At 40.7% G+C, this 19,591-nt stretch overlaps 1 protein-coding gene across 2 annotated transcripts in view; it reads right to left on the reverse strand.

Annotated features, from left to right (window-relative positions):
• The window catches only part of LOC119705005 (myocardial zonula adherens protein), a 50,239-nt gene extending 32,371 nt beyond the window's left edge, over positions 1 to 17,868 (reverse strand). Inside the window, exons 1-3 of one of the 2 annotated variants that reach the window (XM_038146890.1) lie at positions 16,908 to 17,762; positions 10,910 to 10,999; positions 2,337 to 2,495 (exon numbers count right to left, since the gene is read on the reverse strand). In XM_038146890.1, the coding sequence (XP_038002818.1) occupies positions 2,337 to 2,495; positions 10,910 to 10,999; positions 16,908 to 17,252 (594 nt within the window). In that variant the 5' untranslated portion in view covers positions 17,253 to 17,762. Of the gene's footprint in view, positions 1 to 2,336; positions 2,496 to 10,909; positions 11,000 to 16,907 lie in introns of both variants that reach the window. The other variant, XM_038146887.1, reaches the window with a different exon arrangement.
• Between the last annotated feature and the right edge of the window lie 1,723 nt (positions 17,869 to 19,591).

Genomic DNA, 19,591 nt, shown 5'->3' on the forward strand with positions numbered 1-19,591 from the left:
CTGGTGTCAGAAAAATCAAATGCCTTTATCAAAATTTTGGATTAAACTGTTCATATAGTAGGACATGATTTTTTTCCTCTGTTCTTCATTGTTATTTCTGTAATTTCCATTGTTAATCTACCACTGCATAAAAGCAATTTATTCTCAAGAAAAAGACAAAAACTTAAGTCTCAAGACTTGTCTACACAGGAATGATACAAATAACTGTCACTATGAGTAATGCCAAACCTCTCTGTATATGCTTAAACACTTGTAAATTAATAATTTAGATAAATTCATTTCAATGAAATATCTGTAAGTCATTCTAACCTGATTACTAAATGCATTAAAAGTCATTTGATCATATACTGTTTTTCTCTCTTAAAAAAGACATGGACTTAGTGTACCTCCATACTTTTAAAAGTGGTTGGTTTCCCCTGGGTATCCTTTGCAGATAATCATTTTAATTTCAGTCTTTTAGGCTTGTATCTACCTAAACAACAAACTAGCTTACATTTACCAATGCAATTTCAAATCTGAAGAATGAAGAAGTCAATTTGATTTCAAGAACTATGGATGCAAATTATTCTTTGCCATTCTAGGGAAAAAAAAAACACTCAAAAAAATCCCAAGTTGGCTTCCAGTTCGACTTTACATGCCACTGCAGTCATGTTTGCTTACAGCCTACGTAATTCAACCTCTTTTTCTCCCTTCCTCACCTCTGCCAAGCACAGGCTGATTGCAGATCATTTAGGTCAGTGAGTTTACTCTGTCTGCACAGTGGGGTGAGGGCAAAACTTCAGCAGGAGATGTTTTTAGCATCTCTGCATAGAATCCCCCCACTGCCTCCCAGAAAGAGGGGCACTGGGCACCAGACTGATGCAAGGAGTGCTCCCTACCCACGGGCTCCCTTTGAGATGAGGAAGAGAGAAGGGAGCTGACTCCTGGCTGGCAGCTCAGGAAAGCACCGCTCGCCCTGTGCCTCCCCACGCACAAGCACAGGCACACACCCTCCTGCAAGATGCAAATTTGACTCAGGCAGAGGAAGCTGTCAGCAGCTCTGACATGGCCCGTCATTTTTGGTCTATCTGAGTCAGCAAATACACGGCACTAGCTGAGGACTCTTGCTTAAGGCTCTGCTTTTAAAGATGCCACTACTCTAGCAGACCGAAGATCACAAAGTAGCAGAGCTGAACACGGTTTCCAGAAGATGGAAGAGCAAAAGCCAGCATGTCTCCTCCCCTGTCTTTTCCACTTTCTCCTGAAACCATCAGTACCCTGAATGCACAAGACATGCAGTTCACCTGGTGTGATGTGTCCCTCCACAAAGGACAGACGAGGGCAGGGAGATGGTTCCAGCGCAAGCAATCCCCAGGTACCACAGACAGTGCAGTTTGGGGAGCTGGCCCTGCTGTGTGCCAATTCACCTGTCCCTTGACACGGCCCCAGCAGAGCAGAGAAACTACCTAGGCAGGAGAACAGCAGCCAAGGCAGCTTGTGTGCCTCGGCAGCACCACAGCACTGACAGACCCTGCCAGTCCCTAACCTCAGCTTGAGAGTGGTGAACACTGGGAGCCGGCAAACTGGAAGGACCAAGGGGGAGAAGCAAGGGCTGATAGCCACAGAGCAGGCAGGCAAGGAGCACACATGATTACAGTGCTTTACACTGCTCCCTGGACTCGGGGTTCCTCCCTTCTCTATCAGCTCAGTTTGCACTTGAATCAGCGTAACACAGTAAGCACTGACCAACAGCCTCCTGGGTGGTGAAGGTGGATGGAAAGAGGTCAGATTATTTGCCCTGAGGTAATTAGGGTGTTACTGCCACAGCCTGAGAGCCAAAGACTGATGGGCAGAGATGCTGAGTTTCAAGAACAGAAAAATTTCAAGCAGGATCAGAAATGCATTTTTTGTTTTTCAGGCGATCTTCTGCCAACTGTGATAAATGAGCAGGCACAGAGAAAGTAGTACAAAGACATCCTTATTAGGCTAACTATTTTAAGGCTGCCCCAAAATATACCCAAGTGACTTTACTATGTCACCTAATCTAGAAGCCTTTTCAAATCTGGGGGTTTTGGGGTCGGGGAAGCAGAGGAAGAGAGAGACTTTATCCTTTCAGGTGTCTCCTTACATAGCTTCTTCCATCAGCAAGCACAGTTCCCAGCTGTGGAGCATGCTTTTTTCCCAACTCAAATACTACCAAGGCCAGCCTCTAGCCTCAGAATAGGTTCCCAGTTCAAACTGAGATGTTGGGCTAGACATCAGTCATCCCATTATACTCTCACAGCTCTACATACATGGAAATATATAGATATAGGGAAAGGGTTTTTAACAAATTTTGAGGTGAAAGTGTAACTCACTTCTTTAATGTAATTCATCTCCTCTTTCAGTTGATCAGCTGACCAGCCATAAACCACCATTTCTCTCTTATGGTTGTTGTCAGTTCGGTGCACAACACCATACACCATCCCATGAGAGAGCTTCCCTGGAGACATCCCATTTGGTACATGGTAGAGCTCCTAAAAATAAAAAAATAAAAAAAAAAATCAGAACCAGAATAAAAAAAAAAAAAACCAAACCAAATAAAACCACATTAACCTAGGGCCAAGAGAGACACCAATTATAGTGAAAGCACAACAGAACAGATGAACACTAACTTCCAAACATTCTGGAGTCAACCTGTCAGCCTTCATGTTTTAGGAAAGAACAATGACCAAGTTATAACTGATAAAGTATACAGAGATGTCTAATTACCACTGCCTTCAGTGGAAGTCGTGTAGGCACAGCTAGAGACAGCAGGCTGATTTGTACAAGGAGAGGTAGAGGCATGTCAGAAAAGGTTAAAGTGGCTTGCTACTTTTCTGCATTCTTGCAGAACACTGTCAGGTCTCTAGTTCCCTCTGAACTCTTACAACCACAGAATTATCCCTCATTTCCCAAACTCCTTGCTGCAGGAAACAAAAACAAGTTTACTCAAAAAACATAGAAAGTGCTAAGAAACTGAAATTAAAACATTTAGGCAGTGCTTCTTAAAAGAGAAAATATCTATTTCTCTTGAAGATAAAGCAGAATCTGGAAACACAGCTGTTACTGATAAACTGCACATTGTGTTTGAAAGGTCAGTTCTAGAGAAAAAACAGGCATAGAGAGCTTTTCTGAACTTACTTTATTATGCTGATATACCAGATACAGGTCCACTTGAGGACATTTACTACATTGACTTTAGAATATGTTTTGGTTTGGCTTTTTTGTTCTAAGCGTTGTCCATGTACTCTCTTTGACACCAAACAGAGGTTTAAAGAGATGAAGCTCAGCATCTGATATCCATCTGCAGCTGCATCCTACAGATCTCCCATCCTTACCATGAAGATGAAGAGAGGACACCATCTGCAGCCTAAAGCAGCAGCACTCTCAGTTTTTAGAAGCCAAACCAACACAACCATGCTGGCAATATAAAAATAAATACTTCTTTAGGTAGGGAGAAAATTAACAGGAAAACTTACTTCTATTAAGGAAAATTGACAGAGACAGACATTTGGTTTATATTGTGCCCTTCCCACATGGCACTGACTGATGTGCCTCAAGGTTGTAAATCCTACACTCTTCTTTATCACATCATTAATAGTTTAAGCAGGTTGCTGAAGTTCTGGGTGTGTGTGTGCAGGGCTGGGAGGGGAACAATCACAGAGCAGACACCTGATAAAGAACATTTCAGGCATAGAACAACAAAGCTGTAAGCCTTTATTTGAAAAGAAAGCTTTAAAACCACTTAATGAAAAAAACATTGGGCAACCAGCCCTACCTATACATTATGTAATTTTGCACTTTGAAAACATTATATGCAAAGTTTCATATCCTCAAAATGAGATGTTTCATAATTATGTATTATTGGGGGTTCTGTTTTGCTGTTTGGATGTGCACAAACAAAAGCCCTACACCTCATACTTAGAAATACAGAAACCAGATGGGGACATGATTCAAAATTATTTTGTGTTTGTTTGCTTCCAGGGTTGTACAGTTTCTTTCATAGTTCATTGCAGCTCCTCCCCTGCATCTGGAAAAAGGGATTACACACAAGTTTCCATCTTCCTGATAACAGAATGAATAATCACTTTGATTGTTTAGAGGTTACCAAGGCACCAGACACTGAATTCATAAATCCATACCCTTTGCCCATGATCACTCATTTTTAATGAGGTGAACAGCTGAATACCAGCAATACCAAGGTCCTTTGTGCCTCTGAAACATTAGCAGAATTGTCTAAAGTGCTGTTTGCAGAGCTCTGGCATAAAAATTCTGACCAAATTCCTTATTTTTAGAATATTATGAACACATTCCTAAGGAATGCTTTGAAGGATGTCTCCTCTCCCAGGCTCCCACCCCCAAGCAAGACCTACTAATTCAGACCAATGGGTTTGCAGCTGGAGAATCACCCATGGCACTTACATATGTATTTCAGAGATGAACAGACACTTAAATTTCCATTATAATGAACAGTACATGCAGGATTAGGTACACACAAAGGCAGACTGGTTACATGTCTCTTGCAACAATGCTAAACTTGCCTGTTATCTGTATGTGCACAAGCCTCCTAAGATGCCTTTGTTACTTCTCTTTCAGAAGATTAAAGGACTCTCCATCATCTGTTGACTGTTCCAGTTCTATGAGCTACTTAAAATTCAGGATATTGTTTTTACCCTCTCCTTATTCTTCCATCATATCACAATCCCCACACAAGTGCCTGTTAAAATTTCAGCTCCTGCTTGTTTTAAAGATGTGCGAGCCAACAGCTACACAAGTAACTGTTCTCATGTTTCCTTAACCTTCTCATTGCTGTTCTATTCCAGTCATGCTTATCTTCTACTCACCCTTTTCTGTTTAGTAACTCTGAATTTCTTCTCAGTGGCCACTAGTTTCAGTTTCTGTATAAATAGCCAGAAAAGGGCTCACCTGATGCAGTCTCCTCTTAGGAGAAAGGTTACAATCAGAAAACTCCTCTGAATGCAGGGTTGAGATGTTTGCTTTGTTTGTTGACTACTTTTTCAATACAGCTTTGCCTCTAAACGAGGCCTTGCTGAGTAGCTCAGTTCTCAAATATCTCCAGAGAACTGCAGTAGTAAGCATGCACTGAGTATACTTCTGCCAGTTTGCCTCCTCTCAAGCTACTTTATCCACCTTTGTCCATTATTCTCCCTTCACTGTTTTTTCCATTTCTGCCTTGTTCTCTCTTCTTCCTGATACATCCTCTCTCCCATGCTTCCTCTTTCACAAATCCTGGATTTCCCACATGTTGAAGAACTACATAACAGCATTTTAAAGTCAAATACTTCCCATTATTTTCCTCTGTGTCCCATACATATGCACTCCCAGAATTCAGATATTTTCCCAAGCAGGTCCTTAATGGTCTCCACTCTTTTTTGCAGTGAGGCATCTCAGTGAAGATAACAGTGTAAGTAAACACATGCAAGAATTTAGGAGCAAGTAAATACTGCGAAGCTAACCAGAATAATGCTTTAAGATGGAAGGATTCATTAGATTAATCAACCATTGCTGTTTAAGGTCAAAATATCAGCCAAATCTCTTCTAATGTGAGCTAATGATCTGAAAAGGCAGAGTTAGCTTAACCAGTTTGTGAATATTTCTTTGCACCTATAGTCAGTTCTACGACAGCCCAAGGTGACAGCAAGGACATGTAGTGTGGATGCTGACACGTCCTGGATCAGCCTGCAGGAACATGTCCTGTCTGCGTTGCAGCAACAGACAGCTGCACTTGGTGTGATCACAGAGAATGCACCAAAGAAACACAGACTGTCTTTACCTAAGTAATAAATATTTAAAGCAGAAGCCTACACCCCAAGGTTGCAAAAGTCTTGATAATTACCATGCATCCTGTTTATGTCTCTGTCCAAGGAGACAGCACAAATAGCATGAAAGAGGTGAAGACATTACAAAACTAAACCCTAAATTCAAGTTTTTAGCTGTTTTTCCTATTGGCCATGGTTTAATTTGCATTACATAAATAACACTGAGGCATGATCTTCTTCCTAATCTACCAGTTTTATAAATGAAAGTCCGATAGGCTCATATATTATACTTCTCCCTGCCCCAAAATTGAAAGCAAAAGCACAGAAGACACATCTTTTTTGAGAAAAAAGGACATCTAATGTAATGCTTAACACAAGTCTGTGTTAAGTATCCCCGTGGCCTTAAAATTTTCCTGACTCATGATCTTCTGTTTACCTACACCATCAAAAAACGGTAAACAAGAATTGTATCAGTCAAGCAAGGCTTTATCTTTTCCTTAACAGCCACATTCCAGGCATTTCTAAAACATCCAGTTATCTTTTACCTGTTCACTAGTTACACAAGGAACAAGAATATTCAGGCTGTTACTGAGGTTACATATTTTCCATTCAGTAAAATGACACATTTATAATACTGAGCTCACCAACAAAAGTTACTGTGTCTGACAAAAGGCAGCTCTGGTTTTATGTCTTTCATATTCCTCTACAGCCCACAAAAATTAAATTACATTTAGGAACGTTTTACATTCAACTAGTATTGCAATAGGGAAAACATGCCACAACAGACATGAGTGCTCTTAAATTCATGAAGAATGCAAGAAGCATCGCTGAACACATTCCAACTTTGAACCTCCTTGGGTGCTGAATTTAGGTGTCCATCTCAAAAGAGAAGTGCCAGACATTATACAAAGTGATATCTAAGCCCTGAGATTTGTACACAGAATGCCAGTGTTTACATATTGGGAAACTAAGATACAACACATACAGCAGTAACCTCAGAAGTCAGCGGAATTCTTTCTGTATTTTTTATGTAGTGCTGGTTTTAACAAAGGTGTTGCTTAATTAGTCCAAGTCAAAAATCAAGGGACCAGTGCTGGAGAGGCTGAGAAACAGTAATATCACCTGTAGCAGATGAACCACATTTTTTCAGGTACAAGTTCTGCTCTGCTGACAGGAGTGGGCTGGCAGCAGCAGAGAAAATAGCACTGTCCTAGATTCCATGGGCACCACAGCCCCACAATCACTCTACACATATTCTTGAACCAGGCCTGACAAAAGTTCCTGCTTGATTCTCACTATGATGTACAGAAGCAAATTCCCCTTCTGGCTTCTTTACAGCCTACTTTTTTTTTGCTGGGGAAAAAAAAAACAAGGCTTGCTATGCTTCTGTATTCTTGCTTTGGAAGTAAAAAGAATTCCACTTCTTAGTTGTGATGTTTAAAAAACCAAGAAAATTAAAGTGTTTGAAGAAATATGCAGCCAAAGTACCAACCTGAGTTTAAGATTAAACACTGCTCAAGCTTGGCTGAAAGCCACAGACAGTAAAGTGACACAAATTTCCAGAGTGTTATCTCATTTTCATTCTCTTGTCCATGTATCCAAACGAAAAAGAAATGTCTGTCTATACATATCTTCACATTCTGCCCTCAAAAGCTTAGCTGTAGCTTCCAATGACACTTCCAAATTTAACCATGGCAGTGAAGAAAGAGACTGATAGATAAAAACAAGCCCAATCCCAAACAGAGACAATACAATTGTCTGGTAGCCCTTTATTATGCAAGACAAGAGAGGCTTCGGGATATGCAGATTTTGCATACAATCTGCCAAGCACAACATTCCTTTGTACTTCATGGTGAAGTAAACAGCCTCACACTACTGTCACCCATTGTCTATCATGGACAGAAATAATGGAACAGAATCAAAATAGCTTGAGATTCTCTCTAGTTAAAGTACTAACAATTCAAACAACCCAACCAACCAGCCTCTACCTGTGCGTTAAGTTCTCATATCTTCTTTCAGGGTCTCATATCCTAAATATGAGTATAAAAAAGCCAACCTGACACAAACTCACTCCCCCTTCAGTTTCTGAGATCAGTTTCTAACTCTGTACCATCTGCCAGCCTTTCACAAAAGGCAGGGAGAGGCCACCCTAGTACAGTATTGCCTGCAGCATTTTTCTTGCAACAAAACCACCCAGATCCATCACTTCATTTTTAATCTCTTACACTAGTTCATTTTTATTCAATGGATGCATAGCAGTAAAAAAGTTAATCTAGAAACTTACTGCACTGATACAGATTGAATGGAATACAGCATAAATTTCCTGCCATGTTTGGACTCCAATGAAAAAGGCTAAGGCAAGAGCTACCAACATAACTGATATAGAATCACTTCTGGTCTGACATTAAGCAGCAAAACATTGAGAGGATCAGCACTAGCAAGAGCTGCTGTGTAGTTCATTACCTGATTCTGAACTGAAACACCTCTTAGTGGTACTGAGCCTGACAGATGCAGAAAAGTAACAAACACAGTGAGCCAGCACCATGTCACATTAGGGCAGCTCAAAATCACCTCCTTCTAATGAAAGACTTGAAAGAGGAGATTACAACCAAATGTCACGCCATGGTGTATTTATAGTTTTCTGGCATTCCCTCCGACACTGCAAGGTCTTTTCTCTCCTCCCTCAGCAGCAGAGGCAGAGACTTGTCCTGCCCAAACAGAAGAGCACCTGCAGCCAGGCTCTGACCGCCTGACTTGGCTGAGAACTCCAGCAAAAACTGTGCAATCCCACAGATTACCCCTGCAGTTCATTTCTGTAAGTCACATTAATGTATTGTAAATACCAAAAGCATTTTTCATGTTCCCATTTTCTTAGGAGTCAGCAATTAAAGTCAGCACAGAACTCTAGATTCCAGCAAGGGATCTGATGTTTAATTTGATTCTTGCTGAACCTGGATTTTTTGACCTTAATTGTAAAGTGTAAGGTAGAAAACAGAGCAGTTCCCTAATTTCTATTATTCCTATTTCCAAAAAGGGGCACAGTTCTCACAGGACTGTGTAAGGATTATCTAACATTTGTAAAACTTGTTCTCAAAGTGCTTTAAGCTATTTCGTTAACATGAAGTCAGCTGAAAATGAGTGATCAGCAGATACATGATTACTGTTTTTAGGAGGGTTTTTTTAATTAAACTGTGCAGTAAAAGCATCACAGCATGACTAATCATGAGGCATGTGTGCACTGTAAGTTACTGTATAACTAATTCAAATACATAAAGCAATCGATTACACAGACAATAAAAATCTACAGGTAATACACTGCAGTCTGACTTTGGAGACATGAGGAAAAACCAGTTCATGAGCAGTGATTTTTTGTTAGCTGCCTCCATACACCATGGCTATACTATCTCTGGAGTATTTCTCGTTATCACATAGAAATTATAAAACACAAGTAGTTGGCACAATTCCTCTGTGTTTTTTAATTGCTATGAAATTGGCTGAGTAGATCCCACCTAGCTCTGAAGCCTGACTTTTAAGTCTTTCAATTGTGTAAAAGTACTGAACTTTATAAACTACTCAGAACATACAATACTTAAATTGCATATGGTTTTAAGGACCCATCTCTTAAACATCACTGTTTCGCACATAGAATCAAATAATGTATTTATTATCTTCATTTCCTCTCCTTAACATTCTCTGATATAAAGCCCACTTGCCTTTACTTGTATAATTAAATACAAGGTCCCACAGAGAAAAACACCGGTCACATAAGAAAGTCACTACAAATTGTCCAGCCCTAATCCTTAACAATTCTTTCTCATTATCACATTACTCAGAACTATAAAGTGAGTAAGGCATGAGTAAATATCTATCCTCCTCAAAAGCAAACTCAGATTCCTCTTAGGGCAATGGGCCCATCAACTTGGGCCAGTCTGAGGGTTGCTGCAATCAGATACAAGCTGACAAGAGACTGACAGAGAAGCTACTCTAAGTGCTGCAACTAAACACCTCTGTACAAAATGAATTATTACTGTTTAATGGTGTCCCAAATGTAGTTTGCATTAGGGTCTATTTAAACTATTCTGTAAGTAACATTTCTAGATCCTGAAGAACCAATGACTCTGCTAGACCAGTGTATGAAAACCTGAGTGTGTAAAAGATTCCAGGACAAAAAAACAACTGATAAGGAATCCTTATCTTGAGAATTTTATTTTGCATTTATTTTTATTGCTTAGAATGCCTTTCACAGTAATTTTTGCCTTTAAGTATCTCTAAGAAATTATTTCTATTAAACCCTCTTGTTGTTTTTCTTTCTATTGTCATATTTCCTATTGCCAGACATTGAGTCTGGCAAACTTCATCAACTTGTTTAATTTTGGTTTATCAACGTATAAATGTGATAAAGTTGTGGAACCCGTCAAGCTTCCCTTTTTAGTCTTCATCCTTAAGACTAATTAAACATCATCTCTTGCAGTGAACAGTTCTTATAGAACAAGTTCTGCACCAAAGCAGATTGTAAATTTTTTTTCTGTGCGCACACTACTCACTTCTACAAGACAAATGGCCTTCTGAGCTCTTCTAAATATATGACCTTTAAAATCCCTTTCACTTCAGAACAATCTTGAATTCTTTAATTTCTTATTTGTACATCACACTTTACTGAAATTAGCTGACACACACAAACATCAAGGTCCCCAGCACACCAACTACATTAATGCTCAAATCTTGCACATTAAATCTGAGCCTACATGAAATATAAAATGCTTTTTTAGGATCAAGACGATCCTGATCAAGATCCTGTTTAATACAGGACTGTGTGCCTAGTAGCAGTTTCCTGCTCTTTGATACATAAATATGAAATCAAGTTTTAAAGGCACCTCAGTCACAAATCACCTACAATCTCTGCTGTTCCTATACCACTGTTCTATTTTGCATGCAGTTTTGCCATCCCTAACTCCAAAGCTTACACTCAAAGCTCACACCCAGCTTGATGACCTTCCACACGTTCTTAAATCTTCTAAGCCAGCCTAAGCCTGGGCTTTAGGCTGCCAAAACAACAAATACCAACATCTATGGAGGGCAATGTTTACTTCTTATTGATAGAGAATTTAACTTTAATTCTTAAAACTTACACTTTTCTTTCTCTCAGTTTCCTTTGGTCCCTGTTCAGGCTGTGACACTTCATCAGGTGGCACTGTTAAGCGTAGCCTACACACATTCATCTGAAAGAAGAACAAGATTTAGGTGTTACAAAAATGATTTTAACAATTTGCTTTACAGAATGAACAGTACTGAGATTCAACTTTGAACTTACTATTTTCTGTTTTCTACCACACAGCTGACAAAATATTATTTTTAAAGGTAAAAGGTGTTTTTAGCTGGCAAAAAATAATTCAAGGGCATTCCCACAATTACGTATCTGAAATAGCAAAAATCCATTGCAATCAGCAAATTGTTCTTAGATACTCATAAATGACACTGAGAGCTGAGATAACAGAACAATGAACATAATTTTCTACTTTCTGAATTTTGTTTGCTGATTTGGCATACTTTTATTCTTCAAAAGGGATTATTTAGAAACACAGAGTGTATTTTAAAGTAAATTATTCTTTTCTGCTCAGCATATAGCCAAGTATTTGATTCAAGGATACCTCAGTACTGCAACTCCACTAAACGTGAAATAGGAGCATTCTTGAAATCTGGTACATACAAGTGGTTTGTAAAGCTTCAAAACACTTCAGAAAAAACGTTAAGAGGTGTTGTTTCCTATCTGATTTTAGAACAGCCATTCTCTTGCCAGCAGGCATGGCACCTGTCTGTACCCAGCTGCAGTTTGCCTTGCTTTGGGCTGAGACATCTTTGCTTTAATGGTGTTTTCCAAGCGATACATTTGATACAAGAAACTCGGTTAAAACATTCAGTCTTAGTCCTATTCATGAGACATTTTTGTGGAAAACAAGTCTAAGTCCTAAGCAGAGCATAGGAAATGATGAAATGAGAAATTTGGCTGTCCAAATTCAAAGCTGCACTATACCTTCCTGTAAAATCCCAGCTGTCTGCTGGCAACAAAGAGAGCTCTTAAAGCTCTTCCTCAAAACCTCTTAAGTACCTCTTTCATGATTACTGTGGGTCAACATCACTGTTCTTCTACAGCCCAGCATCTCATTGGTCTGGATCTCTCCACTTTCTCCTGGAGTCATGCTGAACATGTGTCTCTCTTTCACACCCACCTTCCCACTGCACTTTTCCCAGCTAACAGCTCACATCTTGGTCATTACAGCACCTCCTTTTGCCTTGAAAATGGCAATGAAGTTCTGCTCACTGCATTCGGAGCACTGCAGCAAAGCTCTTCTCATACACCCCAAATGTTACCATTTTACAATTCATTTCTTCTGACTGTCTTTCAAATCATTTAAGCTGCCTTGACTGCATTTTCAAGCCTCTTTACAATACAACTTCCTCAGAGACCACAATTCAGCATCACAATTATTCAGCATCACAACATCACATCCCTATTTTCTGATGCCTTTATCAACTTATCAACAAAAGACCTTTATCAACTTTTCAAACAGGCTTTAATTTTTTCTTCTTCCCAAGCAAAAACAATTGGAAGAACTATCTGCAACTTCAGAATTTTTTACAAAAAAATTTCTTTAAATCTGTTGAGATTAAAAGAAAAATAATAATAGAAAAATCAATAGCATTTAGACTACTGGTATGTTGTCAACTGTATTTTAGAAATATTAGGTACTGCCTTCCATTTTCCTCTCAGTTTGGTCTTTCAGGTCTGCAAGGCCAGTAATAAACAGTGTCCTGAGATGGATAAAGTTCTTATAAAATATGTGAGATGCATCTGTATTATAAAGAATAACAAGGGGGAAATAATAAGAATAAAAGAATTAAATAATAATAATAATAAAGAACAAAAAAGAATAAAAAAGAATAATAAGGAGGAAAGTCTATAAGAAGATCGAGGTGAAATATAACCTTTTCTGTAGACATATCTGTGAAAGCAATGTTTTGTGCAGTGGCCTCCTCCCTGTTAATTTATTATTCATCCATGTGGTAGAAAATCTAGAACAAGAAGCCAGAAAGTGACATAAAGCCCCAAAACTTAAAAGCAGTTTCATATTTGCTAAAGAATACAGAAACAATGAAATGCATTTTGAAATTATGAAACTTGGTACATTGGCTTTTGATACTGATTGGCTGCTATGTTTGTTCTAAGAACACCAGACTGTCTCCATATACTACAGAAGTTGGTGATACTTCCTACATACAGATTAGTTATCCAGATAATAATAATAAATTCTTCATCTTTAGAACTCATAGATTCATAAGGTAATTAACTTTACATTTCCTCATCTATTTCCTCGTGCCCTTTCCTCCCATTAACTTATTAAGGCTCTTTCCTCTTAAAACATTCCTGTTTACAACAAGAAGGGAAACATAGCCTGGCATTCCTCCATGTAGGCAAACAAAGCCCAGAGCCATAAATAGGAAATAGAAGTGAATTTGTGCTGTGCAGGAAGTGATAGATGAGGCCACCTTTTTCTTACACTGATTTCGAACAAAGGAAAACTGGACAGAAAGGAATAAACATGCTAGGATAAAACATTAAAAGTGCCTGAAATAACTAGAAATAGTTAATAACTGGCAACTCAAAGTTAGGACAATGAGGCTGTGTATGATTCTCTGAAGCAAATAACTTGCCTATTAATCAGTACGAGGCTAATTATAGCAAACAGAGGTTCACAGTGCAGTGATTGTAAATAAGTAATTATCCCTGTACTTGTACACTAGTGAGTGAACCACAACTGCCCTTCACATCACAGGTGTCACAGGACTACTATGAAGGAAATCACAGAAGTCCAGTACAGATAGCAGTCCAGTCATCACAACGACACTGGAAATATAAATTAACAACAGTCATTTGTTGAGACTAAAACCACTGTACAACGAAAGGCTGTCATCATTCAAGCTGTTTTTTCTTGCTCTTTACACCTTGCCTTATCTATTACACCCAGATCACTTACCCCACCCCAAATGGCAATCATAAGGATTCCAGCCTGGAAGTTGTGCCCAGCAAGGCTCGTACAGCAGTGGCACAGTACCACCCAGTTCCTTGCTAGAACAAACTTACACAGGCTGTACTCTGCTATTGTTTACAACAATGGGACTTCCTCAGCATCCCTGGGGAAACAGCAGCAAATGTATGAAGTAGCCATGCAGTCCAGCTCCTCCTAGGCACCAGATGATGCATTCTACCTAAGGACCGCACTACAGACCCATCTGTTAAAATTCAGAAACACTATGGAGCTTGGAAAGGAAAAGCAAGCCCCCAGAAGCAGTTCTGAACACTGTACATGCACTGCTCTTGCTCTGCAGGGCTTCCTGAAGGAACAACACACTGTGCCATTTGTCTGTGAGTTTACTTGACCAAATCAATGAGCAGGCTCACATGGAAATCACAGCAAGCCCTCCTCCCACAGCAAACACTGCTGTAGTGATGCCTTAAAATGGAAATGAAATCCTAACAGGAAGAGCCTCGACTCAGTGCCAAACAGTGGCAGGATAACGTGCAACTGAGGACGAAAAAGTAATTTCCAGAAACAAACTGGGTAATGCAGAAAGAAAATGGGGAGGAGAATGAGAACTATTCCAACGGGGAAAGAGCTGCAATTCAATTGCCTTCATCTGCTTACTGACAGTAAGAACAAGTGAGATACAACAGGGACAGACATGACTTCCACCTTACCTTCATGTCATTACCGTTGTAACTTTGTGAGCATAAGTTTTAAAAATAAATACGGGGTAGAAGAAGTACTAGGTATCTTTCTAACAATCTTACAAGACTGTCTGACTTTTGTTTAATCAGCAGCATCTGCAGCTTTGGTAAGTCAATATTATAAATAATCTTATTTGTGCCAACATTTTATGCTCACTCCTGGCTTTTTGACACCAATAACCCATGAGTGGCATTTCCAAAGCTCATCTGACATAATTTGTGAAACAAAGACACAGACAGGAAAGCAAGGGCTGGACAGGTGCACCCCAGCACAACACCAGACCACAGAAGCTTCCTGACTGCAGTGAAAAGTAATAGGTGAAAACATGTTTTTTAACCAAATTTCTAAGAGGCTAGTGGGACAGCATAGAGGAGAGCTACTGCAATATGGCCGTTAAGAAAAAAATCCAATCTAGTTCAGTTTAAAAGGTTGAGAATCCATGGCCCAGATCCACAATCCACATGTATGTTTACCATCCTACTCAAATCACTAGGGTGCAACTTAAAACAAATACAGATGACAGATTCAGTTTAAGTAATGTTCTTCAGCCTCTTCTTCCTCTTTCCAAAAAACAAAGCACCCAGAAAGGCATTAATCAGAATTAACTATGGGCTGAAATAATTACAGATTTTTTCATTAAAATTAATTGTTAAATTGATGAGCAATGCTGTTACAGAATAACCAAAGTTACTGGTACAGCAACAGAAAAATAGAGGCTATTCTACTAGCAACCAGTCTCTAAGCATTTTACAGGACCCCCACAGAAAAAAGATGTGGTTCAATATTGATTTGGCTTCAAACCAGCCCTGGAGTTCTACATCACCAGAATTTAATACTGTTGATACTGACAAAAGAAATGGGGATAACATGTTTGTAGAATAACTACCTACTACCTTATCAGCTCAATGGCTAAAAATCCTTCCCTTTGACTAAGCATTGGCTTTAGACCTTTGAAGGTGAAAGCAGTCAAACAATGCTTGTTTAATTTCAGTCCTAAAAAGCAAATAAGAAAGTACTTTCTTTGGTCATTTATCTGTTGATTAACCTGCTCCATTTATGAAATCGCTCCAGTGAGATTCCACACACAATTAAAGGGCACTTTCCTGTGACCACAGGCACACAGGAAAGTGACACACATCTTGCTTTTATTCAGCAGTTATTCCAATTGTCTCCCTCCCCTTTTCTAACAACTCATGGTGAGGGAGCCACACTTCACTAAAAAAAGGAACAACGGCTTCCCAGTGGGTTGTAGTCACAAATTAAATTCTTACCATTTTTCTTAAAAGAATGTATCAAATGCAGTTCACCATTCCCAAGAAATCTATCAAGGGGATTAAAATAAGAAGCTTATCACCTGAACAGAAGTTCCCTTACTGTAACTTCTTTAAGAAATACTAGAATAAGGAAACTCAATTGGAACACAGAAGATGTATAGGGAACATCACTATGATTTTCAAGTCACTGTCATTTTTCTTATGCATGAGCAATTTCATTTTTTATGAAGACCAAGGATCTTTTTGTCAGGAAGACGACTCTGACTTTCTTGCTATCATGTAAAACCAGAGCAACACAACAGTCTTCATTTTTTATATTATGAACTCATATTTTTGAAGCATCAAAACAATAACTGCATAATTCAAGAAACATCATGGTCACATGGATGTATTTTTGGTCACGATAAGATTATCACTTTTTTTGATTTCTTTCTTCTCATGTGGAATCAACATTCATAACACTAGCAGTGTAGTTACAGAAGCAAGAAAAGGGCTATTTAAAGCTGAGTGGCTGTAGAAACCTTCCTATCATATCCGCCTGAGTTTTAACAACTTTTTAGAAGCCCAGCAAATTAAGAGATGGTTCTTATTTAGTTCATTTATGAAAAATGTTTAAAAATCAGCAAATTACACATCTGCATTTGAGGAACTGATTAAACAGTTAAATTACTATGGCCATCTAAGTCATTACGGTGAGCTTTCTCAGGATAGGATAGGCGAGTTCGCATTGTAAATATCCAGGCACATTTCAATGATGCGGGGAAAGTCTTCAACCCAAGTACACCTTCCTCGCAGGTTTACAGAAGAGGCCAGGGTCTAGAACTACAAAAGCCTTGCAGGACTCCCCAAAAACTCTTCTTTTCCCCACACCTACAAATAACGCACAAAAAGATGCTCTCGCACACCCCAAGCTTCACCTGAAAACACCGAAAATAAGGAAGTGGGTTGGGGGGGCGGTAAAAAGAGAAAGGCGCTCCGCAGGTAACTACACGATGTCGAACCTCCGCTTCGCCCCGCGACCCCGCCCGCGGGACCTCCCCGCAGCCCCCCCGCGCTGCCCCGCGCACCTTCCGCCGGGAGCGGCCGCCGTCGCCGGGCGGCCTCCGGGGGGTGGTGGCGGTGACCGTGAGCCCCGAGCTGTAGCGCAGCATCCCTGCGGGCCGCCGGGCCAGCGCTCTCTGCGACTCCTCGGGCCGGCGCCGCCGCTCCGCCCCCGCGCACTTGGCCGCGGGCGGCCGCAGGGGCCGGGCGGGGGCGGGCCGGGGCTGCGCGGGGCTCCGCTTCCCCCTCCGCCCCGCGGAACTCGCGGCCCCGCTCCGGCTCTCGGGCCACCGAAGTGCCCGATTTCCTCCCGTGGCGTGACACTGGGCAAAGTCGCTGTGGGACGCTGAGGTGCCAGTGCAGGGTGGCATTCCCTCTGCTCACGGGAATATTGGGTGTCGGGGTGCAGCCTGGGGAGAGGAGCTTCGAGGGGAGACCCAGAAAGGTCCGTCTGTCACACAGCCGCCTCCTGGCACTGCAAAACGGGGCTTAGAGCTCGCAGGAGCCACTGGTGGCCGCTCAGTCCCGTTCTCCGGCACCCACCTCTGAGCACTGTGACTGTGTTATGTGAAAGCTGAACACTGACCTCCCCTTCTTCCCGCAGCAATTCGTGAGCCACCCGGGCTGTCAGTTGTCCGTGCTCCAGGAATGGGTACCAGGCTCATCAGGAAGCACGCAGATCCCAGCCAGCCTCGGGGTTGACAGGCACAAAGCCGGTGCAGCTCAGTGCATGAATGACAGCATCCGCCTCAGTGCCAAAGGTCCAACAAGGTGAGTGTGGTCTGCCCGAGCCGGCTGGCCCCGAGCCAGATTGCAGACGTGGACTTCAGCATTTCAGATGCTCAGTTCTTCCGGATCTGGGCTGAAGGAACGCCATAACCCTATACCACCCTACACGGCCTAGGCACACAGTCTTCATCTGCAGCCTTGGGGCATCTGTCATGAGCACTACATTTCTCAGTAATCAAGGGAGTTATAAGCAAAGGAGATGCTTTTGTTTGAAAGAAATGACAGAACAAATAACTTAAACAGCATTTTAAAAAATAATTTATCTCCTGTCTCCATGTAATTAAATTAAGACCACGAGAAAACAGAGCTATGGCTATGCAATGTCCTTACCTGTTAAGATGTTAACGACCAGAGAGCTGAAGAGAGGAAATCTGCATTGGAAGAATGGAAACTGCACTGAACTATGGGTGCCTCACCCTCTCTGTGTACAATGCCTCTGTTCGCTTCTGCCTCTCAGCTCTGTCCGCAGGGCAGAATATTGAGCTATCAACATGACAAAGATCTGAGCAAGAGAGGAAGAAATCATTGCCCAGCGCAGAGGAATGAATGAAGGCTCTTAGCATTCAGCATCTTTTTGTTGTTTTCCCAATTACTATTCTCTTCTCCTCCTCGGGAAGGTAATATAGCTCAAGGCAAATGAATTAGAACATCCACATGTATTTGGATTTCTCTCAAGGCAAGATTGAGTGTTACACGATTCTTTTTGTGGCAAGGTGTCTTGTTCCTACAAACAATTGCATTTCCCTATGAATCACTCCCTGTCTTAAGTCCTGCTTGTAATGCTGCTTTTGTGGGTTTGCAGGTGGATTATAGGTGTGTCATCATCAACAGGAACATGTTCCTTCACAAGTATGTTGTCTACCCATGGGGTTATCCCTTAGCACATGTTCCTGGTCATTCTGGTGAGTCTGTTTAAATTCTGGTATGCAGACAGCTGGTGATCTCTGTGGTTTCAGCTGAGAAGGAGTTTACAGACCTGTGAGATTGCTCTGGTTAGTTACAAGTTGTATCTTCTGGACTGTATTTCCCTCTGGAACAAGGTGTGTATGTGGGGCTGCCCAGTCGCTGCAAGGCACAAACACCACTGCTTTCCTAAGAACAGGCACAGAGACTAAACTTGTACTACACTAGGGAAAAGGACCTCCTTTCCTATATGATAAGAGTATGGCACAATAATCATTGACATAAGAGAGTAAGGCACAATAATCAGATCTCTGGGAAAACTTACAAGGTCTGAATGAACTTTGAGAATATTGATAATTTTGATGGAAATCTTGTAAGTGCAGATGAGGTAAAGATTTGTCCATGAATAATAGACAGACAATAAAAATATTATTTTCTCAGTTACATCTATTTTAGTTGCAGGTCTCCCCATTTCTTGGAAAATAGCAGAAATACATGTTTATTTGATTTACCAATATTAGTTTGAAAAGGAGCACCTTCATTTTAATCCTCAAATTAATTTTCTCCAAGAAAAAATAACCTACATGCATGGTGAGTAGTCTCCCTACTTTGGATACTCTCAGAATCACCTTCCCTTCCCCTGCCAACAAGATGCAAAAGTGTAGTAATGAGAGTAATTTGTTTGCTGCCTTGTTACTAGACCATGCAACCATTTGCAGTCTCTTCATCCCTTGTGTAGCCTGTGTGACCCCTCTGCATGAAAGCAACATTTGGAACAACTTTTTCTTCATCCCCAAAGCTCTGCCTACACTACAGGGATTATGGAGCCAACCACTTGTATGGAGTGAACATCTGGTACTCCCCAAGTGGCAAAAAGAAGGCTCAAGAGAAGCTGTTGAAGCAATATGAGACCTACACAGCAGAGATGAAAAAAAGAACTCTAGAATTATCTTTGGATTAAGAAAGGAGAAGTAAATTTGTGATCTTCGGCTTGGACAAAAGACAGTGGCAGGGAATG

The sequence above is a fragment of the Motacilla alba genome, chromosome 10, assembly GCF_015832195.1.
Source record: "Motacilla alba alba isolate MOTALB_02 chromosome 10, Motacilla_alba_V1.0_pri, whole genome shotgun sequence".
Lineage (NCBI taxonomy): Eukaryota > Metazoa > Chordata > Aves > Passeriformes > Motacillidae > Motacilla > Motacilla alba.